This window comes from Perognathus longimembris, chromosome 16, assembly GCF_023159225.1.
Source record: "Perognathus longimembris pacificus isolate PPM17 chromosome 16, ASM2315922v1, whole genome shotgun sequence".
NCBI lineage: Eukaryota > Metazoa > Chordata > Mammalia > Rodentia > Heteromyidae > Perognathus > Perognathus longimembris.
In genome coordinates, this window is record NC_063176.1 from 14,848,531 (window position 1) to 14,876,198 (window position 27,668).

Consider the following 27,668-nt stretch of genomic DNA (forward strand, 5'->3'; position numbering starts at 1 on the left):
TTACCACTGAATATCATTTATTTATTTGTTGGTTGGTTTGCCTGTTTCAATATTGGTATTTGAACATAGAATCTTGAATGTCTTAGTTGTCTCCCAGTGAGACTAGTTTGAACTTGCATGACTGAGCGTTCTCATGTTCCCAAATGTATGTAGAGGGCTGGGGATATAGCCTAGTGGCAAGAGTGCCTGCCTCAGATACACGAGGCCCTAGGTTCGATTCCCCAGCACCACATATACAGAAAACGGCCAGAAGCGGCGCTGTGGCTCAAGTGGCAGAGTGCTAGCCTTGAGCGGGAAGAAGCCAGGGACAGTGCTCAGGCCCTGAGTCCAAGGCCCAGGACTGGCCAAAAAAAAAAAACCCAAATGTATGTAGAATACACGTACTGTAGTTCTACTGATGGTAGATACTTATAAAATATTACCCTACCAACAGGCTGCAAGAAGAGATACATGCAATTCCTAGGTGCTAGCAACAGATGGCAGCATTGACACAATAATGCATTGCCTGCAGTTTACTGTTGAGTAATTGTAATTTCTCAAAAGAGATTGCCATAAAAATGAACAATTAGTCTTTTGTCTTTTTACCCTGTGTCTCTTGATTTTGGTATTCCCTTTCAGTTTCCTAGTTCTAATACCAGTATACACGGTTTCCAGTGTACTCAGATAAGATACAGAGATAGATAGTGCAGGTACAACCACAGGAAGGGGATACAGGAATATCATCAATAATAGAGGCTTACGGTTTCACATCGCTTGTTGAATGTAATTACAACAGTGATATAACAGTCGTTTCCATAACATGGAGTTCATTTCACTTAGCATCATCTTATGTGTTCATAAGGGCATAGCTATTAGGCTCTTGTGATCCTCTGCTGTGACTAGCCTAAACCTGTGCTAATTATTCCCTATGAGTAACCTCTCTGTACATCAGTTTGACAATAAAAAAGGAAAAAATGAACATTTATTATTTACTTTAATTTATTCTATCTTTGATAATCTAAGTTGATATTTTCTTGTTTTCCATTTTGTCATTGTTTTTTCTTGTTAGCAAGAAATTCTTTTCCCACAAAAACTCATTCTGACTTCATTTTGATTCCAAGCTGCATGAGGAGAAAGGTATCGCCCAAAGCTGAGCAGCCTGTCCCCAGTGGTCAATTCAGTGTCCTCTGCTTGTCAGAGCTGCACTCTGGTGGCTCAGGTCTGCAATTCTAGCTGCTCAGGAGGCTGAAATCTGAGGTTGGGGGTTCAAAGCCAGCCTGGGCAGGAAAGTCCTTGACATTCTTATCTCCTATAAGCTCCCCCTGAACTCGCAAGTAAAGTTGTGGCTCAAATGCTTGAGTGCTAGCCTCCAGCTAGTAAAGCTTAGGGACATCGCCCAGACCCTGAATCCAAGCCCAGGACCTGCCCCCAAAAGAATAAATAACTAAAATAAAATAAAAGCAGATGCTTGGCAGCATTTATCCTTGAACTTAAGACGTGGTTTCCTCATGGCACTTTCTGTTTTGCACTCTTAGGTAGCTTTGCATTAGCCCATGAATGCCAATAGCTGCTTCTGCCAACCTTTTTGGTTTGTAGATTATGTATGGGCTTTATGAGGCTAAACATAGCAACACAAATATTTAAATTGCTCCCACATTTTACAACCTCGATGGCCATATTTTATATAAAGGCCACCAAGTGAATACGGTTATGGAGGAAAACTGGCTATCACTGAGGGCTGGCGCTCACGCTCACCGCAGTCAGGATGGAGCAGGACAAGAAGTCACGCGTGTGTGCTGAGAAAGGTACGAAAGGCCTCCAGCCGGGAGTTTAGTTTTTGTTTATTTAGAATAGATGCAATTTCCATTACTGTGTTCAAATGCACACTGTATTATTCATTACTTAGGGAGAGTTATTTGTTCCAAGAACTAAAAGAATAGTTGGAAAAGTATTACTGCATTAGGATGGGATTTTGTTGTTTCATTTCATTTGGTTTCCAGTAGTTGTATTGTGTATGATTGACTTTTAAAACACAACACGACTCGTTGAGTGTGCCTAGAAACGTTCCTCGCGTGCACCATGCCGGGTGCTGAGCGCTTGCCTGGGGTCGCAGTGCCTGCTCTAGGGAGGAGCTTGGCTCTTGGCTGCTTTGCAGATGGCATGGCGGGCCGTTTCCTAAGTCAGTTCCACTCTTTCTGAGTGGCATGCAACCAACACCATGCTTCTTCATGTTCATCCGAAATGCTTCCTAACAAAACTTTATGAAGTCCGGCAAATACATATGAATTCCTCTGGAAGGCAGAGCAAATCACTCACCAGGGAGACAATCTTTTTTTTTTTGCCAGTTCTGTGGCTTGAACTCAGGGCCTGAGCACTGTCCCTGGCTTCTTTTTGCTCAAGGCTAGCACTCTGCCACTTGAGCCACAGTACCACTTCTGGCTGTTTTCTATATATGTGGTGCTATATATGTGGGGAATTGAACCCAGGGCTTCATGGATACAAGGGGAGCACTCTTGCCACTAGGCCATATCCCCAGCCCCAGGGAGCCAATCTTGACACTTGTGTTTCAGGACAATGCTTCCCACCACCATAGCCTGCTGGGTTGCCATGGGACAGGAGATTTTATTCTTCCTCACCAGGGACTTTGGCTCCTTTCAGAGGACAGAGTAATGCTGTCTAAAAACTCAGCTGGCTTTCTGGCAGGGTGCATTCGCCTTCACATGTATTTGTTAGCAATACTTCAGTTATACAGAAAAGGTCCTAGTCCAACTACTTTGCTACTGAATCAAAACAGTAACATTTCTATGCTACTACCATTTCCCTGGGGCTTGGCCAGATAAGTTATATATGTTGACATTAATTAATATTGGATAGTATTAGCACTTAAAAAAGTGTATTAACCTTATTGCGAGCACATTAAAAAGTCATTTATCTTTTCATTTTAATTTTATCTTTGAGAAGTTGTACAAAGGAATTGTCATTCAGTGAGGTAGTCTATACTGCAATGAGCTGATTCATGTTACCTCTCCAGTCTCCTCCATCCCTTCTCACCCTCCCTTTCCCTCAATATGCATTGCATTGTGTAACTGCATGCTCCTCTTCCCCTCTCTATTCATTTCCCTCATCCCTTTGATCCCAGCCCCCAAATCCCACCCTCAACCCATATACTTTTGACCACCCAATTCCTGATGTGCATTTTCTTGGACTGTGAGTCTTTCTAAGGAATCACATCATTTGAGGTATCCCTTGACTCAAACATATTTTGGGTAATTCATTTGTATAAGCTTGCATATCAGCCTGAAGTGTACACTTATATATTAATTCTAGCTTCCACATAGGAAAGAAAACATACATCGTTTTTCTCTCTGCACTTGACTTACTTCATCAACCATGCCTGTTCCCCCTACTCCATTCTTCCATTTCTTTGCAAATGATGCACTATAATTATTTTGACTTTTTATTTATTTTTCTGCCATTGTCAGCGCTTGAACACAGGGCCTCTTGCCACGCCTCCACTTCTAGAATTTTTTTTTCCTGGTTAAATAGAGATAAGAATCTCTCCACTTTGCCTGCCAGGTCTAGCTTCAACTGTGACTCTAGATAGCTAGGGCTATAGATATTAGCCACGGTGCTTGAAGTCTCAAATGAGACTTTGAAATTGTTTACAGAGAGCCTCACTAGGTTTCTTATTTTCAACATTACTTCTCACTTAGTAGAATACTGCCAATCTGCAATTCTGTTCAGTTTTCCTTGTGGCTAGGTTCTAGGGGATTAATTGTGTTATTCGGTACAATAAAACGCCAGGCAGCCTCTCTGGCTGAGCCGGGCAGAGGAGGTGGGAGGAGGAGGAAGAGCCTTGTCTGAGGTTGCACACAGCATAAGACCTGGGCCGGGACCAGGACTCGGGGTTTCCATTCAAAGCCCATCTCTCTCGGCTTGCCCTCTGCAACTCGATGCCTCCCACTTCCCACTGGCACACGAAGTTAAAGCAAGCTAGAAGAAAAATCCTCACAGGTTGGGTTTTGTGATACACTATGAACAAACATTATTTGATTATTGATAGGCACAAAAGGATCACTTCACCAACAAAGCTAAAATTTAGATTATTCCACTAATAATGAGACCAACTTTTTTTTTTTAATGGTACTGGGGTTTGAACTCAGAGAATCATACATACCTTCAGCCCTGATTTTTTCTGGTTATTTTAAAGGTATAGAAAACTTTTCTACCCTGGCTGGCCTCAAATAACATTCTTCCACACCTCAGCCTCCAAAGTAGGTGTGCATCATTGGTGCCAGAATTCTACTAATATCATTTTAGCTGTCAACATTCTGAGTAAATGCTTTATAGAGACATAAAATAGTTGAATATGAAAGTATACACGACATAAAAAGTTACACCAAACATACACTGTAACACCACAGAGCAAAGATGAATTGAAGAACGGGCTTCTCAGGGCCTCACTTGTGACTCTCAGAATAACCCTAAACAGATAATGGTGGCTCACACCTGTAATCCCAGCTACTTATGAGGCTGAGATCCAAGAATGAACACTTAAAGCCAGCCTGGTACAGGCAAATCCAGGAAAATCTTGTCTTCAACTAAACAGCAAAAAGCCAGAGTTGAAGGCTTGGCTGACGTGGTAGAGTGCTAGCCACGAGAGAACACAAGGTCTGGAGTTCAAACCTAGTACTGGCTTTAAAAAATTGACAAAGGAAAGGAAGACCCTGATTTTGTTCATGATAGATAAAGAATTTTGATTCTTTCAGGAGAAGAAATGATTTAAACATTAGTGCTAATTTTGATTTAGACTGTAGGTTGTTGTAAATAACCCATTCAAGGCAAGGTAAATTTGAAGCTGGAAATCATAAGTACATGCAATAACATTGTACTTTCATATTAACATTAGGCGTGTTCTGAATAGCTTTACCACAATCCCAGTAGAAGCATTTAAGAACACTTCGGCCTAGTGATTCCTCAATAAATCATCTAATGCAGAGTCAATTTTCATCTTGGATACACACAGAAAGAATATCAACGGTCTAATCATAGGGAAGTTGTGATTTCCCTAACTCATGACTTGTCTTTCTTTTAACTCTTTTATGGACAAAACCTTAGGACTCTTAGAAAAGATAAAGCTTTACCTTTCTAAGACACCACTGCCATCTCCCACTAACCGGAAGAAGTTTGACCAGGACTTTGCCAGCTCCACTTCCTTTCACGGGGTGCACAACATTGCTCAGAACCAGAACAAAGTGCGCAAGGTCATCTGGTTGGTGGTGGTGCTGGGCTCTGTGTCAGTGCTGATGTGGCAGGTCTACAGTCGTTTGGTCAACTACTTCACATGGCCAACCACTACCTCCATAGAGCTTCAGTATGTGGAGAAGATGGAGTTCCCGGCTGTTACATTTTGTAACTTAAACAGGTAAAAAAATTTACTCTTTAAATCATGAGTAAGCCTATGGATTTGCTAGTGAAATTTTAAGTAGATGATTGGCCTCACATTTTCTCACTTGTCATGTAATATATGTAAAACATTGATGCTTTTAATTGTACTGAAGGGAAGGAAATAGAATTACTCGCATTTTTTTTACTTTTTTTCTTGATTTCACAATTATATCTTAGTTAAATCTCAGATCGTATGGTTAAATGGATGAAAAAGTCTGGATTCCTGTATTTTGTGTTTGCGACTTAGTGAAAAAGGAGGAACACAGCCAACAAAATACAGTATGCTAATCGAGTCATAAAAGAAAGTTGTGGCTTATTCTTGTGGTCCTCAGGAGGCTGAGGAGAATGGAGGTTTGAAGCCAGTCCAGGCAGAAAAGTCCATGAGACTCTTATCTCCAAAAGCCACTAAAAAGACAGAAGTGGAGCTGGGGTGCAAGTAGTAGAACAACACCCGTGGGCAAAAAGACTAAATGAAAACACTCAGGCCCTAGTTCAAGCCCCACCCCATCCAGGGACCAAGAAAAAAGCAAGAAGGAATAGAAGAAAGAAGGAAAGCTGGGCCAGAAGTGATCTGAGAAGACAGAGAAGAAGGTAGCACTCTCTGTGTGGGTATTGTGGAAACCCGAGTATTGAACTTAACTTCCAAGGTCACCTGTGGCAGAGATGAGGAAGAAGTGGAAGACAAGGCACTTGTGCAAATGCCACAGCAATATGGAATACTCTAGTGAGTGTGTGGTATTTAACCTAGTAGAAGAAAGAGCAGTTCCATGGTGGGGTCACCTGGTCAGGTACACAGGGCCCTGAGAAAAGAAAAACATTACATTAGTTTAGTGATCTGTTGCCACTTCCTGAGTCCTTAATGACAAGTCACTCCAGAAAGTCTGCAATGAGAAGGTCACTTCCTCCCACAAAGCTGCACAGACAATGCCCCATGATTACCTAGTGATGGTCGAGAGTGACGCTGAAATGATCATAGAGCAGATTTTCACACAAAGGGGAGGATCTTCTTTAGAATTCTCCTTTGTCAGGTATGTGAATGAACAAATCACTTGCTTTTCATAGCTTTGATTTATACACACACTACATAAACCTTCTACTCATAGATTTCATTTTATATATGTTCACCATTAAATAACGTACTTCATTATATGCATATATTTTATCTACCACATACCTCACATGTATGTATATTATCTATGGTATAGCATTAATATATTTAAAATATAATTGTTATAGATATATTTTATTTTACGTTGGTTATTTATGACAGTATCACTCACACAAAAATATACAGGTATATATGTGTGTGTATATATGTATATACGTGTGTGTGTGTGTGTGTGTGTGTGTGTGTGTGTGTGGCTGGAGGAATGGCTCAAATGGTAGTACCTCTGCCTGCCTAGTCCTGAGTTCAAACCCCAGTACCATCCAATAAAAAGTAGTAATATCATCCACTTTACATATTTGTCACTACATCCGATAAGTAATATCTACTTCCATTTTCTTTCATTCTGAGGAAATTCTAAACCAGTTTCTTAAACTATTATTAAGAACCTGCACACAACACAGCAGGTTTGTATGGATGATGTTATTTCAAGAACTGAAGATCTCCTTCAGGGTCTCAGACAGCAAAGCTACATCACCCTCCCTTGCTGGGGAAAAAGTTTTCGGCCTGCCTTGCCTTCCACTCTAACATGACATGCATTCTAACGAAAGCGAAGGTTGGCGGCTGGTGCCCTTAATTCAAAGAAAACAAAGATACTACTTCCAGAAAGACACATGAACACTCTCCCCACCTCCCCCCAGACTTTGTCACCAAGGAAGAAATTGCAACTTGTGAAGATAATTTTCAAAAGCAATTCCTTAAAGTATATGGAAATTAATCCGGATTCTATAGAATGTTAGGAAACATTTATTCAGAACTTCCATTCCATGTAACAACATCTGCTGAGTTTGAACTACTTTACTTTTCCTCAGTCTTTTTTTGTGCCTCAGTGTGACAGAAGCCAGGGAGAGCTCCAGACAATGCCCCAGTGTGCCGTGGGGTACAGGCTTCCAGCACATTTCCATTACCCAGCTCCATGTGGCAGAGTCTCAGTATGCAGCTTAGAAGATGGCTATGCCTTCCTCCAAGTGACTCCTACTTCATTGTTTTCTTTTTCACTGACACTCCCTATGGTCTTTTTTTTTTTGCCAGTCCTGGGGCTTGGACTCAGGGCCTGAGCACTGTCCCTGGCTTCTCTTTACTCAAGGCTAGCACTCTGCCACTTGAGCCACGGCACCACTCCTGGCCTTTTCTATATACGTGGTGCTGAGGAATCCAACCCAGGACTTCATGTATAGGAGGCAAGCACTCTTGCCACTAGGCCATATTCCCAGTCCCTCCATGTGACTCCTACTTGTAGGATGGGGGCTGTACCCCAGACCCGGTAGTCTAAGGACATTGCATCATTCTCACCCCTGTTTGCTCACTAAGAGGAGATTTCACTTTGGGAGATGGAGGGTTTCAGTAGCAAGTCTACTGCAAGATTTTTCTCAGAACGAGAGCCGGGCTGTGTGATAGCTGTCACTGGGATGAATTTGAACTACAGTCCTCAGATCATAGAGTCCTGTGCAGCTACCACTACCGGCTGAGCCAGCAGACACCACTAAAAAGAGAGCTTTCTACTAAGTGTTAAAGCTGTGGAAAGAAGAGGGAAACAGAAAAATAGAAATAAAATACAACAAAGCTACTAAATGTATCTGTTTCATAAACAATCATTGAAACTCTATGTATTATACTACTGAGAATCCTATTTACTTTGTAATATACTGAATGAAAAATATGTATATACATATGTATATATGCAATATGTATATACAGCAACCTAACTTTCTTACAATATTCACTTCTAGGGAAAAGAGGAGATTGAGATTATAACAGGCCTGTGTGAAAACCCTGACATTGTATTTGAGTGCTTCTTCTGTTTCATTACAGTGAATCTGTTTTTGATTTATAGAACAATGCTATATAAAATGTTACTGATATAAGAAAAATATCCCAAGGGCACACATGAATGAATCACTTGCTCTGGATCAGGCTTGATGATTCTTCTTTGGTGGGTGGGAAGAATAGTAATCGTGTTCACCTCCTCATCATCCTTCTTTTTTCTCCTCTCCCTCAAATGGTCTCTGTAGAGTCATGTCTTTTGTTTTTGTTTTTTCTTTTGGTTGCTTGTATTTGTGTATCTAGAGTCTGAATATGAGAGAAGTCATGTTTTCTGAGTATGGCTCATTTCAGTGAACACATTTCCTCCACCTCCATCTGCATCCTATGAGGACAGTGAGGCTGGGACAATGTTTCCTGTGAGCAGGTGCAGAATAGTTAGGGCAGTGGCCGTGAATCTGGCTCCTGACTGCGTGTTCTTTAGGACACACTCCCAGGCTTGGGTTTGAAGGTTCCAATAGGACTCATCCAGAGCAGGTGTGGGAGACCTTCGAAGTAAATGAAACCGAATGTACAAATACAACAGCAATGACCTAATATCTTTTGATTATTCTTGAGATGTTGCACAAAGGGTTTTCAGTTCAGCATATCCATTTGAAGTACAATGCATCTTGATCAATGTTGCCCCTTTCATCATAGCTTGTGAATGAGAGAGTGTAGAAGATAAGAAGATGCTGATACTGATTCAGGATGTTGGTCTTCGTCTTCTAGCTAATTAAAGGTTGTATTCTTCTGACCATTCTTTTTATTTCTATTAATAGGTTCCAAACAGATGCTGTAGCCAAATTTGGTGTCATTTTTTTCTTATGGGACATAGTCTCCAAAGTTCTTCACCTCCAGGATACCAGAGTCAATTTCACCGGCTCTGATGAGGCTATTGACTTTGCTTTCAGTCACCAAAACTTCAGCATCACAGAGTTTGTCAAGAACAATGGTTTTTATCTCAATAATAGCACTTTGCTAGATTGTGACTTTTTTGGAATGCCATGCAGCCCAAAGGTAATGATTCTGAAATATCTCCAAATATCATCAGGATAATAAGGTTTTTTTTGCATTGTTTTGCACTGAAATAAAGTTCACTTCCTTGGGTAATTGACCTGAATTTACTCAACTATTACATTTGATAAGCTCTGTTAGTTACCTTTTGCTTTACAATATCAGGAGACACAAAATACTGGGAACCAACTTATTCTTTTCAAGCAGTTATACAAAGAAAGGCAGAGAACAGATGTTCTGATTGCCTTTCTTACAGCACAGCTCTTCCAAAAGAAAAGCAATTGTACACAAGAGAATATTTTAATCTTGATTATTTAGTATCCCATTGTATTTTTATTGGGAACCTATAACATTTCTAATATGATTAAGCAATCATTACTGGTTTTATACTATATTCTTTTATGAGACGATATAGAAGACAACTACCCCAGCATGAAACTTAGAAATATATGCAATGTACATAATGTCTATGACACATATTCACACACAACACCTGTAAAATTCTGGAGGTTTTATTTCTGCCAGTCCTGCAGCTTGAACTCTAAGCTTGGGCACTGTCCCTGAGCCTCTTGTGCTGAAGGCTAGTGCTCTACCACTTGAGCCGCAGTGCCACTTCTGGCTTTTTCTGTGATTAATTGGGGATAAGACTCTCACAGACATTCCTGCTCAGCCTGGCTTCAAACCGTAATACTCAGATGTCAGCCTTCTGAGCAGCTAGGATTACAGGTGTGAGCCACCTACACCCAGCTGTTCTTTTTTTGTTTGTTTGTTTAAGTAGTATCATAGTTTGAAATGAAGGTCCTCCTACTTGTTAGGCAAGTGCTCCATTGTGAGCCATGACTCCAGAACATTTTTGAATTAACATTATTGAGATAATTTCTCACTTTCTATCTCAGCCTTGAACAGAAACCCACCTGTTTTACACTTCCAATTGTAGCTTTTTCCATTGAGACAGAACTTTGTAGACTTTTCCTGTCCAACTGCCTTAGAACCAAATCTTACCAATCTTTTTTTTTTTTTTTTTTTTTTTTTTTTTTTTTTTTTTTTTACCAGTCCTGGGCCTTGGACTCAGGGCCTGAGCACTGTCCCTGGCTTCTTTTTTGCTCAAGGCTAGCACTCTGCCACTTGAGTCACAGCGCCACTTCTGGCCATTTTCTGTATATGTGGTGCTGGGGAATCAAACCCAGGGCTTCATGTATATGAGGCAAGCGCTCTTGCCACTAGGCTATATCCCCAGCCCAATCTTACCAATCTTGACTTTCCCAAATAGCTCAGATTGCGGATGTCAACTACCAGAGCTCAGGAAAAAGTCTGGCTTAATTTCTTACATAATTTATTTTTATTGAAGAGAAAGTGATGACACAGGGAATCTATTAATGAAACACATGTAGGCAATTGGTCCCACATTTCTAACATGAGGAATTTGGCACTCTGTGTTGAAAAGTAAACTTTGCAAACTCATGGGTCTAGAGTAGAATTCCATATCACTTTGACAACTCTAAGAAGGCACAAGGTAGAAAAAAATACTGACAGACAATTAATAGACCTGAAGATCAATGACAGAGATTCTCTAAACTCACCACTGGAAATTTGGGGGTGATGAAGAGTTTTACATCTGTGTTTTACAGAAACTCAGCTTTAGTAAGCTGAAAGTAAGGGGACTGCACTGGCTTAATTACCTAAGGAGGAGTGGCTTTCAATTACTGCATCAAAGGAGTTCAAGACCAGTGTTTACAGACTGCCTTTGTTTCTGCCTCATAAATCCTTGCTGGTTTCTTTCTGTATAAATTCGCTATACACAGAGCCAATAAAATTGCCAAGGCAACCCCAAACTTCCATTATCATCGGCTGGAAGTTCAATAGCCATATAAAATCCCATGGATTTGCAGGACACACCAATTTCTGAACCAGTCACAGAGGCAAGAGGGTGAGCTAGGCGGATCAGTGAGATCCTGTGGCATACACACCATCACGGAAGCCCGAAGAGGCTAGAGATGTTCAAAGGGGCAGGGGAGTGCGATTTCTCCATAGGGAACAAATAGGTGGGGGATGGGCAGCTCCTCAGCAATCAAACTACTGCACCTAAAAAGCATCTATATTCCCATGGCTCTTTACTGAAACCTAGAAAAAGTTAGTTTTTAAATGTCAATTTAATTTAAAGTTTTATTGTAAAGGTGATGTACAAAGGGGTTACAGTTAGGTAAGTCAGGTATTGAGTACATTTCTTTTTTAATGTTGTCACCTCTTCCTACATTTTCTCCCAGTATTTTTCCCTCCTGACCTCACTTCCCTCCCAAGTTATATTGTTCATTTTCAACATAATAGCTAGCAAGTATCACTGCTGAATTAGTTCTCATTGTAAAAATTATAATCACACTTCATTATATATGAAAAATTATCATGAAAAGATCATATGTAAATGGACACAAATTCAAAAATGAAAGTTATTATTATTATGTTTATACATATAGGTCCATAGACTCTGAGGTTTTTTTACTTACTTATTGTCAAAGTGATGTACAGAGAGGTGCTTATTTCTCCTTTAAATATCTGTAATTTTAGGGAAAAAAGTCAAACAATTTAAACTTTAGACTTAATATAAATGCTCAGCTAACTATGTTTCTTTAATTTATTTTGCTACTAAGGATTTTAAACATGTCTTCACTGAATATGGAAATTGTTTTACTTTTAATCATGGTGAAAATATCCAAGGAAAGAAAAAAGTGAGTGTTTCTGGAAGAGGCTTAAACTTGCTCTTCAATGTCAAGCAGGTATTGAACGTTCTTCAATCTAGACAGAGTTCATGATGAGCAAGAAAGGTACATGGGTATAAAGACAGGTGACCAGGACAGTTTCCATCACTGGGTACTATTTTACCTTTTGTTAGTTTTCCTAGGGTCCATGGATGTTACCTAACTATTGGTTTAGAGAATAAAAAGGCAATTTTTTGACTCACAATCTACAGAGTTTAGCTATCCTACTAATTTTCATTAGCCTGACTCTTGGAATTGTTCATGCCACAAAAGAAAGAAACAAATTATAATACTGTAGTATGTGTGATATTTTTGTATTATGTGTGATTAAGATAAAAGTATTTTCAGGTTTTGTTTTGTGTATTGCATTTACAATGGTTAGCCGTAGATGGCAAATGTTCAGAAGTGCCATCCTGATGAATACCTGCTAAATGACTTCTTCTCAAAGCTCATCTCCACTTCCTGTCTTGTACTACTGTGGTATTCTTGTTCATTTAAAAGCCTTCCACTCCATTACCAAGGTTTTATAAGAGTTCTGAAATGCTGACTTAATAAGTATCCAAAGCATACAATTCATAAGAGATGTGAGAGATAACTCTGGTTATGAATTCTACCCAACTATATCATTCTTGCTATTTACATTAATGAGGTCAATGGCTGCTGTTACTGAATTTCTACTAGCCAGGCTCCCATGTCATCTGTGGCCTAACTACTCAGGAGGCTCAGAGATGATCATCACATTTTGAAGCCAGCCTCTATGAAAGAAAAGTCCATGAGACTCTTATCTCCAACTAACCATCAAAAAGTCAGGAGTGGAGTGAGGCGTTGTGGGGAGCTCATGCCTGTAATCCTCACTTCTCAGAAGGCTGAGATCTGAGGTTTGAGGTTGGGAGCCAGCCCAGGCAGAAAAGGTCCCATGAGACTTTTATTTCCTATTAACCACTCAAAACTGGAAGTGGGGTTGTGGCTCAAAGTGGTAGAGTGCTAGCCTTGAGTGAATAGAGCTCAGGGACAGTGTCCAGGCGCTGAGTTCAAGCCCCTCAACTGACAAAAAAAAAAATGTTAAGAGTGGAAGTATGACTCAAACCTTGAGGAAAAACCTAAAAGATAGTGCTTAGAACCTGAATTTAAGCCCCAGTACCAACACACACACACACACACACACACACACACACACACACACACACACACATATTTCTACTAAAGTATTTTTTATTATTTTCTCTTATATCCATTCAGGATAATTTCGTTTACATACAAATACAACATTGCAAATATTTGACTAATATTTTAAGCCATTCAGATATTAGCCCCACTTACCAAAAATACTAATCACAATATTTTTACCCTAATACTGGGGTACTAGGATTTGAACACAAGGTCTTGGAAATGTCCTTTAGCTTTTTGGTCTAGGTTGACACTCTACCACTTCAGCCATTCTCCATGTCCCAATTTTTACTGGCTATTTGGAAATAAGAGTCTCATAGACTTTCTCACTCAGATTGGATTCAAATCAGATCCTCAGATCTCAACCTCCTTAGTAACTAGGATTACTGGAGTCAGCCGTTGGTGCCCAGATAAATACGAATCATAAATTTCCCAAGCTAGAATTTCCAAAACACTTTCTACTCCGGTTAAAATATGCAAATTAATTAATTTTTCCTGACATACTGCTAAGATCAGACCTCACACAAAAATTAGAGTTAATGCTAAGAAGACACAACATAATGGGAATAGTTCTGCAAAGATAATGAGCTGTCACCTCGCTGCCTTTCATCATTGATTTGAGAGCATCATTACAAGATTTCAAGTAACAAACTTGCAGGACTTATTTGGAAGTTATATGCTCTTTGGCAACTTTCTGGGAATGTTTTATGTAGTCATTCTTTTACGATTTTAGAAAAAGTTATAAAAATAGGAAAAAATGTTGCAAACAATGCCATGTTTCATAAATATATGACACTGAGCAATCTCACTAGACTGGGCTCTTGCTTCTTAGAGGCTTGTAACCAGTGGAGGGCAAAGCGGATGATGGCTTAAAAAGAGAATATCGGGCATGTTCATTAAAGGGGTAATCATGTATGTCGTTGACTCATTTGCTGAAAAGTCATATTCTCAAGGGCATTTCTTTAATTTATGTCCTGAAATTACAACCAAGTTCCCAGAGGCTTAGTACTGATATTGGTACAATATTGGTGTTCATGAAACAGTATAAAACTTTACAAGTTTGGGAAAACAAATTTGAAATAAGCATAGGGGTGTTACTTGGAAAGAGAGAGCTGCCATTATATTCTCAAAAGCACGTGCATTAAAGAGCCAAAGAGGAAGGAGACAAAAGACAACCTGGTGAAGGAAGAGAGGAAGTTGAGGCATGGAAAGGCCCCAGAGGCCCCTGGGTCCCCACCTGTGGACCGCTGAAGGGGTGTTGAGCTCTAGGTGTTGGATTCTCATACCATTCACACAAAAAGAGACTGAACCTAGTATTAAAGTGACGATATTGATTTTCGGGACGTCTAATGCTATGAGGACATGATGAAACCAAACGCTAAGCTTAAGCGTTTGAGGACATGGCTATTTGTGTTTCAGGAGGAGTTTACTGATAAGCCCTCCCTGGGCTTTGCTGATGCTGGGATCATCTTTGTTATCCACTCACCTAAGAAGGAGCCACATTTCGATGGCTTGGGCATGTCCTCACCAGTGGGCATGCACGCACGGGTGACAATCCGCCAACTCAAGGTAACTGCGAGAGAGGGGAGTCAGAGGGAATTAGATGAGGTAGTGAGGGCATTCAGACGACAAACAAAGCCCTTCTTCCCCATGCCTTAAAATAGGGCAGGAAACCCCAAAGTCTCATTTTAGATTCCTTTCCTTTTTCAGGAGGCACATGTTTGTTAAGTAAAGTATGAATTACTGTTGGCCCTTTCTTATGCAGACTCCCTCAGCATCAAAAGGCTGGAGGATGGGGGAAGGGAAGTTCTGAGAGGTGAAAAGGAGACAAGAATATTGCATACACAACCTATATATATGCAGCACACATACATACAGTAATATAAGCATACAGTCACATACACAAAGCATAAGGAAACATACCAGAATGTAAAAGGGAAGAGGGCCTGGTGCTAGTAGATTACACCTAGCTACTCAGGAGGCTGAGATCTGAAGATCTCAATCGGGGCTAGCCAGGGCAAGAAAGACCCTAAGACTCTAATCTCCAACAAACCACTCAGAAAAAGCTGGAAGTGGAGTTCTGGCTCAAGTGGTAGAGTGCTAGCCTTCAGCAAAAGAGTATCAGTGACAATACCCAGGCCCTGACTTCAAGGCCCGATAATGGCACAACAAAAGAAAAGAACAAGAAAAAGGGAGGGAGAAGGAAGCAAGGAAAGGGAATATGATAGAGGAGGTAGGTTTGTTCAAAGCACATTATGGAATTTATGGAATTCCCACAATGAGACTCCTTCTTATTACAAATTCAAAAATTTTAAAGCCAAAAGAAACAGTGAATTCATATATACAACCTGAGTACAAGCTGGGAAGCCATGCAATCCAAAGTAGCTTTCATTAGAAAGTCAGAAGTTGCTGAACCTGGCATTTTGTGTTCAGGGGTCATCTGGGAAGAGGAAAATTAAATGGTAAGAGTGCCAAGCAACAATGAGGCAAGTCCCACTTGTCTATATCATTCATCACTGACTCAGACATTATTTTTATGAACTTGCTCATTTTGTGTCTCCTCCCTATACAACTGGGGATGGGGAATATTCCGTTCCGAGCTAGTATGAAGTTTAGTCTAACCACATAAAGAAAGAATTTACTTTGTCCCTAAAACAGTGTATGTGTTCATAAAGGCTTATTTTAGGGTAATTTTGCTCCTTCTTTGTGAATTTTATATGAAACTTATTTATTTAGTTGGTCTACTGGGGTTTGGACTCAGAATTCTTTTGCTTAGCAGACTTGGGCCAAGCCCCTGTGCTATATAAATTAATTTTTAAAATTATTAGTCTGTTGGATTTTATTAACAATCATTTGAGATGAATGTAAAAAGACCACTCTAATACTTTCCTTTAGGGAGTTTCAGACTAATAGTGTAGGCAAAATAGACATTTATAGTCAAATTTTAAAACTAAAGTTCTCTGAGTGAAAACAAAACTATGTATTTTCCTCTTTGATGAAAAACATAGGTGGGTTGACATAGACAAATGTTTTGAAGCAGGCGTTTGTTTCGTCTTCAGACAGTCCACCAAGAATACCCCTGGGGGGAGTGCAATCCGGACATCAAGCTGCAGAATTTTCACACCTACAGTACTTACGGTTGTTTGAAGGAATGCAAAGCCCAGCACATTAAGAAGCAATGTGGATGTTTGCCCTTTCTGCTTCCAGGTAAACAAAGATTGACAGTTGCTCATTCTCAATTGCAGATTCTTAATTTGAAACATGGCAAAATAATTGTTTCTATTGTTCCAATTGTTTTCTAGTCTTATAAAATTCCATTCTGGAAATTGATTCATTCTCCAAATGTAACTCTACTGATACATTTGAAGTCATGAGGTCCTGTGGAACTTTCTATAAAAGACACCTGTGTTCTGAAGTTAAATCCTAAATTCATAGTTCCAAAGGTTGCAATTAGCTGCTCTCAGGTACTTGAAACTGCACATGAAGGTGTCCTTAATTCGAAAGAAAAACCAGGTCATGTGCATTCAGTCTTAGGAACAGTGAAGTTTGCACTTTGGGAAAATTCTGCACATTGTGACCTCAGGAGAATCAAGTCTCCTCTGCATGGAGTTTGAAACATTTCCACAGCCCGGATTTCTCCTGAGGCCAGCGATGAAGGAGGTGATAGAGCAGGGTGGGAAAGAGTGGGAAGTGACCTAGCCGCTCACAAGCACCGACCTGGGTGAACTCACACAAGTGGATTAACCTCTCTCTCTACTTTCTTCCCAGTGAGGAGATACTTGTGCTAACTTCCAGTGCTGTTACAAGGATTAAATGAGTTTGTAAGTGGTTTAAAAAGTGCCAGGCATGGAATCTATCTACCTACCTACCTATCCAGATTTCCTTAATTCCCCCTTTCCATAACATATTTATAAAGACATGTAAACCACGTTGAGGAAAAACTGGTTAGTCATTATTCTCCTTCTCCCCCGCCACACACACGACATACCCTTTGCCATCTCTTCCATAGGAGAAACTTCAAACCTACCTCTTCCCTTAACCAGTGCTATGTTTCTGAAGAACTACTTTTCAGATCCCGGCAAACTACCAACCTATGCAAATGCCAGCTCTGACTCTGATCTGCCCTCCATAGTTCTATTGGCAATGTTATTGGAAAGAACCATAAATTGAGTCATGTAGTGTAATGTTTACACTTTCTAGCATGCTCACTGCCTGGGGATTGATTCCTCAACATACCTTCACCCCCCACAAATATACTGGGAATTGTGATGCCTGTTATCCTCATTAAGACAGGGAGATCCCAAGTTTTAACCTGTCATAACGGATTTCAGGCCAGCCTAGGCTACATGGTAAGAGCCTATCCCCAAACCACCCAAACAGATTAAAACAACAACAAAACAACGGAAAGGAGCTTAACTATTTTATTAAGTACAAAGTTATTAATATGGACCAAAAGATAAGCAAGGCATTATATAAACTACAAAGACTATTACCTTTGGGTTAGATCCTCACACATCTATTTAATTTTATTTATAGATGAGGAAATAAAGATTTAAAAAATAATTAGCTAAAGTAACTACAATAATAACTTGAAGAAGCATATTTTCCAAATTGGTTATTCAGACTGTGGCATGGTTCCAAAATTTCATTATGTTTTAGAAGGCAGGGAGGCATCGTTTGGAAAAGTGAACTTTTCTATTAACAACGCTAAAGACAGGTCTTTTTTTCTGCCTTTTCCTTCTTGTAGTTCCTGTGCACAGAGCACCTTAGTGTATTCAGGCAAGCATTCCAGAAATTGTGCACAAATTCTAAGAGGAAAATCTCCTTTGCTTATTTGCCAAATTATTGACTATACATAGTAGCTAATATCAGAAACCACATGGGTATAATAATAAAGAAACAGATGAGATTCAAATAAGATTCAGAATCGGTCCTGGGGTTAAACTCCACTTTGACTAAATATTGGTTTTGTTGTTTCTCTCAGTGTTAATGAATATTGGTGCTTATCTGCATTCATTCTATCAACAGAGGCATCTAGTCATTGTGTGTGTGTGTGCGTGTGTGTGTGTGTGTGTGTGTGTGTGTGTTAGATAGCTGGGTAGGTAGACAGATAGATAGACAGAAATTATATGCATGGAGAGCTCAGGATTCAGAGCATGTGAAGGTTGAAGTGCTTAGCTTTGGCCAAGCTGCTTCATGAGGCTGTTTCCTCATTTGTTAAATGGAGCTCATCAGCTGAATCAAATAAGATGGTAACTGTAAGCTTTAAAGTTAAAAGACTACCAGCATTTGAAAACTTTTAGTAGAGGCAAAATTGAAAGAAATAGGAAATTAACATTCTGTTCTAGGTAGTTTCATTAGATCTATTTTAAAATTTATTTATTGTCAAAGTGATATACAGAGGGGTTACAGTTTCATATGTAAGGCAGTGGGTACATTTCTTATCACACTTGTTACCTCCTCAATTTCCTCCCCTCCCCAGGTGGACAGTTGGTTTACAGCATATTGTCTTCTAAGTGTTCCTGTTGCACTGGTTCACCTTTTACCCTTCGTCTCTCCATTTTGATGTTCCCCTTCCCTTCCCTAGTTCCGTTAAACTTATATACAATACCCAGGGTACCAAAATCAGTTACAGTGACATCAGGGGTGAAAACACGGGGAAGAAAGACAAAAGAAGAAGACATAATTTCCCACAGTGTGTTGAAAAAAGCAACAACAATGATAAACCATTTATTTCCATAACTTAGAGTTCATTTTGCTTAGCATCATCTTATGTGTTCATATGTATTAGCTATTGAGCTATTGTGATTTTCTGCTAGGACTATCCTAGACATGTCATTAGATCTTAATGTTTTATCATAGTTATTTTATAAAAGAATGAATGTCTGGATGGCTGGAGGGATGGATGGACAGATGAAATGTTGGTCATTAAGCTGCTGCTTGGGGCTTGCATGCAGCTCCGTTGTAAGGGATGTTCTGGGTCATAATGTCCTGGGTTCATTCCCTAGCACCAAAAAGCAAACAAACAAAAAGTAAATCATATCTTAAACCTATTGTGTTTAAGGAACTGGAATAGAATGTGACTTACAAAAATACTACAGCTGTGTTTCTCCTATCATTGGTAAGTGCCTTCATTTCTTTCTTTTGTCTTCAGGACTTGTAGAAACTTTCCTATGGCAAAATAAAACATTAAATCATACCATGATTTAATATATATTTAATATATATGATTTATTAAATCATATCATGATGAAGCAGAAAGTAAACTGTAAGAGGGGATTTCTTAATGTTCTTAAATGATAGCAAATAAATAGAGTAAAACAAAAACAAACAAAAATCCTCCATATTTCCATTCTTGGCCTAATTAAAAATGCACATTGACAGAGTAATATCAGGAGAATTCAAGTTTTTTTAAATCTGGATGCTATTTAAAATTTTGCTCTTTTAAATAATCAAAATAGCCTTCTTTACATATGTAAATGAACATATTTGTTGTGGATAGGTCAAATCGCAGATAAAGGAGAAAGTCATGAAAGTTAGTGAGCCATGTGAGAACCATCCTTCCAACCATTCAATTCATTATGCATCTATTTAACATATATAAATTCTTAAACAATTTGAATCATAAGGATGAATGCTTATGTTTTCTTTCTTTTCTTTAGTTTTAAGATAAGATCTGGGGCTGGGAATATGGCCTAGTGGCAAGAGTGCTTGCCTCCTACACATGAAGCTCTCGGTTCGATTCCCCAGCACCACATATATGGAAAACGGCCAGAAGGGGCGCTGTGGCAGAGTGCTAGCCTTGAGTGGGAAGAAGCCAGGGACAGTGCTCAGGCCCTGAGTCCAAGGCCCAGGACTGGCAAAAAAAAAAAAAAAAAAAGATAAGATCTGTGTGGTCCAGGATAATCTTAAATGCAAGATCCTGCCACATCCTCCTCCCAAGTGCTGGGCTTAAGCATAACCCTTGTTGGGTATATTGGGGGGACCTGCTTCTAGCTCACTTTATTTTTTGTTTGGGTCCTGGGGCTTGAACTCAGAGCCAAGGCACTGTCCCTGAGCACTTTTGCTCAACAGTAGTACTCTACCATTTAAGCCACAGCTCCACTTTCAGCTTTTAGGTGATTAAGAAGAAGTAAAAGCCTCATCAACTTTCCTGGCTGGGCTGACTTTGAACCCAGATCCTCAGATTTCAGCCTCTTGAGTATCTAGGATTATAGGCATGAGCCACTGGCATCTGGAGGGGATAACTTCTTATTTTTTTAATCTGATAGTGTAAATATGATATACAGAAGGGTTATAGTTACATAAGTCAGGTATTGAACATTTTTTTTTGAATAGTGTCACCTCTTCCTCATTTTCTACCAACTTTTTCTTCCATCCCTCCCCGACAAGTTGTATAGTTTCCACATAGTATCTAGTGAGGCTCATTGTTGCATTTGTCCATCCTTTGTCCCACCATTTCTGTGCGCTCCCCTGCCCTCTGCCAAACAGATAGACTTACATACAAGATGAAATGCACAACAATCACAAGTGTGACAAAGGAGATGAAAAGGAAAAAAAGCAAAATAATGCAAAGCCTCTTCTTTCTATTTCTTGCAGTTTATTTCGATAAACATGATTTTCTATGATCCTCTGCACTCAGCATACAGCTATGGCATCTTTATGGCCCTCTCCTAATCTCCTAAGGATAACTTCCTTTGGTCTCACTGGGTGAATGTAGTGTTGGTTCTTTGCTTACCTTTTTTTCTTAACCCTTAACCCCTAACCAATATGAATACGTTACTGTTTTTGGATTACATTGCAAATTTGTTCCTGATTGAGGATGGAGGGAGAGCTTGGGTAAGCAATGTTTCAGAGATAAGTGTAGGATGACAGGACTGCAGGGTCTGGGGTTGACATGTTCGTGTAAGAACATGGGAGGGTGTGAGACTCAGAGTACGTGCAAGGGATGTGTGAGTGTGAAAGCAGAGCTGTGAGGGTAGAGAAAGAGTGGTGATTTTTTTTACCAGTAGACTTCAAGAACAAGAGAATGTATGAAAACCTTATACCCTGATGGAGGTCAATGAAGAGAAGGAAAACAAGCCCAAACTTCAGACTTGGTCATTGAACAAGGAGCTTGGAGGAAAACTGAACCGAAAGAGCCAAGTTTTGGTATCAAACCATCAGGAACACAAGATTCTGAGGGTAGAAGGTAGTGGTGAAAGGGGTTCTGGGAGGGATAGCGAAGGAAAGCTGGGGACAGATGTGGTTTCCACAGGGCCTGTGTTTGTCTTACTGGAGCTAAAGGTGCTGAGGGGTCTGAAGAGAAGGAAGCAGAGAGGTTGATGGAGAACTTTCTAAGCTCACATAAGTAGGAGACTACTCATCACCAGCAAATTTCACTTCATTGAGATGAGTCTAACAAAAGTGTGATTTCTATCAGGTCACTGGCTTTCAGTATTACACTTGACACTGCCTCTCAAATTGACCTGGGATCACACACAACTTTCCATTCTCCCCAGTCCAAGTAGATAGTGTTTATGAAAACAGACACAGGATTTTCTTGAGAGTTTCTCATTTCTAATAAAGATCAGAACCAAGTGACTTAGTAAAAGATAACAATTCCTGTGGCTTTCTGTTCTTTCTTCCTGGCTCTATGCATAATGTTAAGAAAGTCATGGTAGAGTTTGTGAGCTACCTAAACACTGAAAGTGAAATGACAGCCTTTATTTAACACACTGTGCCCTCCTCACTGTGAGATAATCTCTGCATATTCTCTCCTGCTTCTCATTTCAGACTACATTGAATTGAAAGGATTGTGCACAATGGGAACCTATAATTCTAGTTGTCCTGTGTCTTGTGAAGAAACAGAATACCCCGCTACTATTTCCTATTCTACTTTTCCAAGTCAAAAAGCTTTGAGATCTCTTTCCAAGAAGTTGAATCAAAGCCAGGAATATATTGGGTAATCATATAACTAAATGAATTTGTCTTTATTGAGTGTTTAAAGTCTTAGGACATGATATGCTGATTAATCATAGGCGGCAATGTGTGTGTCACTGAATTACCATTGAGCGCACTGAGATGTACAGTGACAGGTCAGCTCTTTCTTCCCCTTCAAATCAACTGTCTGAACAATGAAATGATACTGAACTCGTTTCCTCACAATCTTCCCTCCACTGCCCAATCTGGGAAAAATATTTGTATAGGTTAAAATCAATTAATATTTCAAATATAAGCATTCCATACTTGCATATTATGTTGTTTGTGTTGGCTGAAATGATGTAAGGAGGTAGGATAAAATTATTGTTTTCATTTTGCAAAAAGGTAGTTGGAAACATACCTATTTAAAGTATTTTTTCCATATGTATTAATAGTAATTTTAGATACACACTATTTTTATTAACTGCTCCATAAAGGCAATCTACGGTACAAAGGGAAATTAGTTCATGACTGGATCTTTATGCAGAGACCTATGAGAACTAGATTAGTGCCCTTTCTGCTACAGCATGGTGCTGCTAAGAAACCATGCATCAAACCGCATAGAAAATTCTTGTATTTTTTTCTTTTGCCAGTACAGTGGCTTGAACTCATGAGGAAGCAAACAACAAAGGACTTGTTTTTATTTACATTTTAAGTATGAGACCTACATTAGCAGCGATCAAATATCGTATGTTCATATTTCGGCTTACATTTATTAAAATAAATATATTTACTAACATTAAGTTGATTTCTCTTTGCCCACTCAAGTACTTGGCTGAAAGTATGTTTTTATTCATTTTTTCCCCAGGATTTATTTCAACAAAAATTTCTTCCCATGTGAATACAGAGACAATAATGTAATATTTAAATTCTGGGTGAAGTGGAAGTGTTTTTACAGATAGACTCCTGGGGTATGATTTCAAACACTTAGCTCAAAGTATTTCTAATCAAACCCTTAATGAAAAGCCAGAGAATTAGAAACTGCTAATTATGTCTCTATTGATACCACTGACTTCAGCGAGGGCATCTTTGTGTTCCATTTTTAGCAGGGAACTTAATTTACTTGTGCCATTATGCCTATTATATTCAAATATGACTTAGAAAGGCACTTTATTTGACTTTACTTTTAGAGCTCTGTAGAATTTCAGAATTATTTAATTTGCATGTGATATGGGCATGAGATTACAGACGCCTTGGTGGATTAGAAAAGAAATCCATTCATTACATGATATAATCCCAGACATTATCATTTCTTTTTCTAAAACTTAGATGGCTATGAATAGTTTCTTATGCATTTCTGTCATACCTGCCACCTAGGGTTCTTTTCGGAGACGCTTACCAGGATGACCTAGGCAAGTTGCTGATCAAGTACACCGCCCCAGGGGCTTCCCAGACCCCAGACAGAGCTCCTTAGAAGTCTGTGTAGAATGGACTTATTTGTGCACTGGGAGCAGAAAGGAGGGAATGGTGAACCTGGAAATGCAAACACAGTGTGTTAAGGGAGCAGACATGAATCTTACTGACAATAGGTACAAAAAAGAAGCAACTTCAAATTTACTCATAGTTAACTGCATATGTTTATTTCTGGGGAAGACACCAACCCCCAAACAGTGATTCTGCCATATGCTGAACCTCTGGGCAGATGAGGAGAGTGTTAGATTAATTGAGCCAAGATCATGGGCATGAATCCCAGGGTCAATTGTAGTGACACTTAGGCAGATTTCATTAGTTGTATAAGTGAATTCTAAAAATTGTTCTACCTTAACAAATTTACAAAAAATATATAAAATGGTATATTAAATTATATATAAAATTGTTTTTATAAAAATCAGTTCTTCAATGCACAATGCAGCCCTTGGGAGCATTTTCTCAGTGTTCTGAAACATGATAAATGCTGGTTTACTCTCATTGCTTTGCCCTTATGAGAATCCACATTCTATTTTATAATTGTCCCTTTCCTAAGACAAGCATATGATTTAAGACTTTAGTGAAATAGTTCTGTGCCACCACAATGTAAAGACTAAGACCCAAAGGACTGGACAAATGACCTATGTGAGAGGAACTGAGCAAACACCACAGTATTGTAACACAGGAATTGCTCATCTCCCCAAAACACAAGTGGCTAATGCTTGGACATGACCATGAATGTTGTATCTGAGAAACTAAGGAATATTATCAGAATACATGTGAATTAGGACCACAGTGGAGAAAAAGAAGATCAAATCATTACTAAAATTTCTAAACTTCCAAGAAAACTTTATTATTTCTTATATTTTAGCAATTGTTTTATAAATTGTAAACATTTCTTTGACCCCCCCATTATCAGCTTAAACGTAATACATTCTTCTGTTACTCAGGGTTAAGCCAATGAACATTAAGTACACATATTAATGATACACTTTGAATTAAGCATATCAAGGAATATTGATTTTAAACAAACTGTAAACAACGGGAGAGAAATTTAGTCATGTTTCTTAGATATGATAAAGAACATCATATCATTCCAGGAAGCCTTGCAAATAGAATCCAATCATAATGGCAATTATTATTGCTATCTGAAAGTCTTGAGCTGGTCCGTTTATAGCATAAGCTAGTTACTATTTACCCACTCATTTACTGGCTTTAATTTATTATGATTTTTGCAAATAGACAATGAACACCTGGGATATATTAGGATCCAAGGAATATTCTAGTATCTAGGGAATCCTTTGTGTGTGAGACACTGAGGTATCACAGACAATGAGTACAGGCATTTGTGCCACATACTGGATCCTGTGGTAGCAAAGGCAGGTGAAAATGCTTCGAGAAGCCAGAGAAGGCTCTTGTCGAGGTTGTGTTCTATGGTCAGGAAAGCCCTTCCTGAAAAGGGAACGGCGAGCCAGGCCTCACAGTGGCGATTCTCAGAAGTCCATGCAAGAGGTTGACTAAGTACTCTGCAGTGTCTGTGAGCTTAGCACTGAGCACTGGTATTGTGATTCAGCAAGTTACACAAGTACATTGTGGTTCCTGTGTGTGGAACAGAAAGTACGCATTTTTGAGGTGGATGCTTTAAGATTAGAAGCACAAAGATCCATCAGAATGATACTGGGAAAATCTCCAGGGCATATTATAAAGTTTGGGCAGAGACAGGGGATGCCAGGACACAAGGTGGTGGCACGCTAGTACATACTGAAGGTATGAGAAATAGGATTTCCTACTGGTCGTGGATAGGGAATGCCATGCTTTACATTGTAAATGGAGGAAGTATCAAGAATTTCTCTGGGAATTTGTTAAATTGAGATACATCCAAGTTGAAATATCAAGAAACACTGAAGATACTATGGAAGTTCAGAGTAGAAGTCTAAGTAGAGCAGATAGAGCAAGAGACTCCAAGGCCTTATACAGAACTAATTTCAAAACAGTGTTTCAGGAAGTGGCACTGTGGCTCAAGTGGTAGATCACTAGCCTTGAGCTGAAGAGCTCAGGGATGGCACCAGGCCAGGAGTTCAAGCCCCACAACTGAAAAAACAAACAAACTAAAAAACAGTGTTTCAGCAGGACTATGGTCATGCACGCTTCCTAGCTACTCAGGAGGCTGAGATCTGAGGAACAAGCTTCAAAGACAGCTCATCTCTAATTAACCACCTAAAAGCCAAAAGTGGGGATGTGGCTAACGTAGTAGAGCTCCAGCTTTAAAAACCAAGTGAGAGCAAAAGGCTCTGAGTCCAAGCCGCCAATAAGGGAAAAAAAAAAAAAAACAACAACATTGTTTCATTACTCTGATTTCATGTAAAGACTTCTAGAATATATTAATAAAAGAGAGCATTTGCTCAAGTGTATCAGGGACTAAAGGTGAATAACATTGATTGAACACTTAACATAAAACAGTTTGTGGGCCAACTCTGTGTATACATTGTGTAATTTCTCCTTGAAATACCAGGATATTCAACTCTAAAATTTTGGCCACCCAGACATATGTAAATAAACTGATTTCTCCAAGGTCACATAAGTAACAACAGAAAGAAGCAGGATTTGAACTAAAATTTGTGAATACTTAAGTCTATTCAGTAGACATTTAATGTCTTCTGTTTATTCAAAAAAGAGGAAGGGGAAAATTGTTAGGTCTAGGGAAAAAAAGTTATTTCCCATAATTACTAAAATGCCAAGGGTGTTTTCTAAGTAATATACATTAAGATTAACATTGAGTATACATGCTAGGTCTAACTCAACAATAGGCATCATCTGACTCCAAAATGAAGATTACCTTTTTCAGCTGGTAATTAAAAACTATGCTGATAGACTTGAGCTAAGTTAACTGTTTCCATCACCAGGCAGAATCTTGTGAACATTGAAATAAACTATAGTGACCTCAACTACAAGATAACTCAGCAACAAAAAGCAGTGAGCGTGCCCGAGTTACTTGGTGAGTGTTATTTAGTTGTTTCTCAGTTCTCTTTCATTTTCTGTTAGGTTATTTTCCTGTCCTATTTAAAGCTTGAATCGGGTACAATCCGTACAATTCTTTTTGAACCATTCCGCTCTTCTCTTGCTCTCTCCCAGTCTTTCCCTCCTATCTCCACCCATAAGATATCCAGCTCCTTTTTCCACATAGTGTCTAGCCAGTATCACTATTGTATTTGTTCATCCTTGGTCCACCTTCTATATGCCCTCCATTGCCCTCCCAAATACACACTGACAAAAGGAAAAGAAAACAAACTGTCCTCTTTGCCACATTGCAGGCATTGATTAGGGAAGCTTAAACATTGGCTGCCCCAGACTGCCTGGAGATAATGTTTCTGGAAAATGACACAATCTACTACTTCCTTCCTAGTATTTCATTTCTACTGTTCATGTTATACATGGGAGTGAACTTGAAACAATGTAGACTCTCTTAGGTAGTTTGTATATTCTGGGAATCTGAGTTCAATGTTCAGAAAGAGATTGTGTGTTTACTGTGGCTCTTTCTGAGCTCATTTGTATGAATATTTTTGGCACATATTACCAGTTTGCAGTTACATTATATTAAATTTCTAAATAATGATAAAATGCCCTGGGTTCAATTCTCAGCATCTTCATATAATCTCAGTTGTGACTACCATGTTAGCTTTAAGTAATTTAACTGCTCATAATGTTTTAATTTTATTTTTATGAGAAAATAATGGCTTAGTTGCTGTATTGCTTTCTATCCCAGCAGATCTTGGTGGTCAGCTTGGTCTATTTTGTGGCGCCAGTATGATTACAATTATAGAGATTATTGAATATGTATTTACCAATTTCTACTGGATATGTATTTTCCTTTTGCTGAAGATACCTGAAGTGATCCAGCGTGCTACTCTATCTCAGAAGCAACCAGCCAAGAAAAGTGGAATTGAAATATGCTAATTTCTGATCAGAATAAA

The 27,668-nt window shown here is 39.2% G+C and overlaps 1 protein-coding gene across 1 annotated transcript; it reads left to right on the forward strand.

The window, feature by feature from the left end:
* The first annotated feature begins 1,744 nt into the window (after positions 1–1,744).
* Asic5 (acid sensing ion channel subunit family member 5) lies at positions 1,745–27,668 on the forward strand. The gene is made up of 10 exons (XM_048364332.1): positions 1,745–1,784; positions 5,098–5,404; positions 9,175–9,412; positions 12,055–12,180; positions 14,749–14,898; positions 16,389–16,536; positions 19,394–19,450; positions 22,105–22,273; positions 26,601–26,692; positions 27,461–27,668. Exons 1-10 carry the CDS (start codon positions 1,745–1,747, stop codon positions 27,649–27,651), a joined length of 1,518 nt encoding a protein of 505 aa, XP_048220289.1. The 3' UTR covers positions 27,652–27,668.

Excerpts from the sequence above, each read along its gene's own strand:
- Asic5 (XM_048364332.1), top strand. The coding sequence starts at position 1,745 with ATGGAGCAGGACAAGAAGTCACGCGTGTGTGCTGAGAAAG. Across the intron at positions 12,181-14,748 it reads TGCTCTTCAATGTCAAGCAG|GAGGAGTTTACTGATAAGCC; the intron begins GTATTGAACGTT and ends TTTGTGTTTCAG. Across the intron at positions 16,537-19,393 it reads TTTGCCCTTTCTGCTTCCAG|GAACTGGAATAGAATGTGAC; the intron begins GTAAACAAAGAT and ends ATTGTGTTTAAG.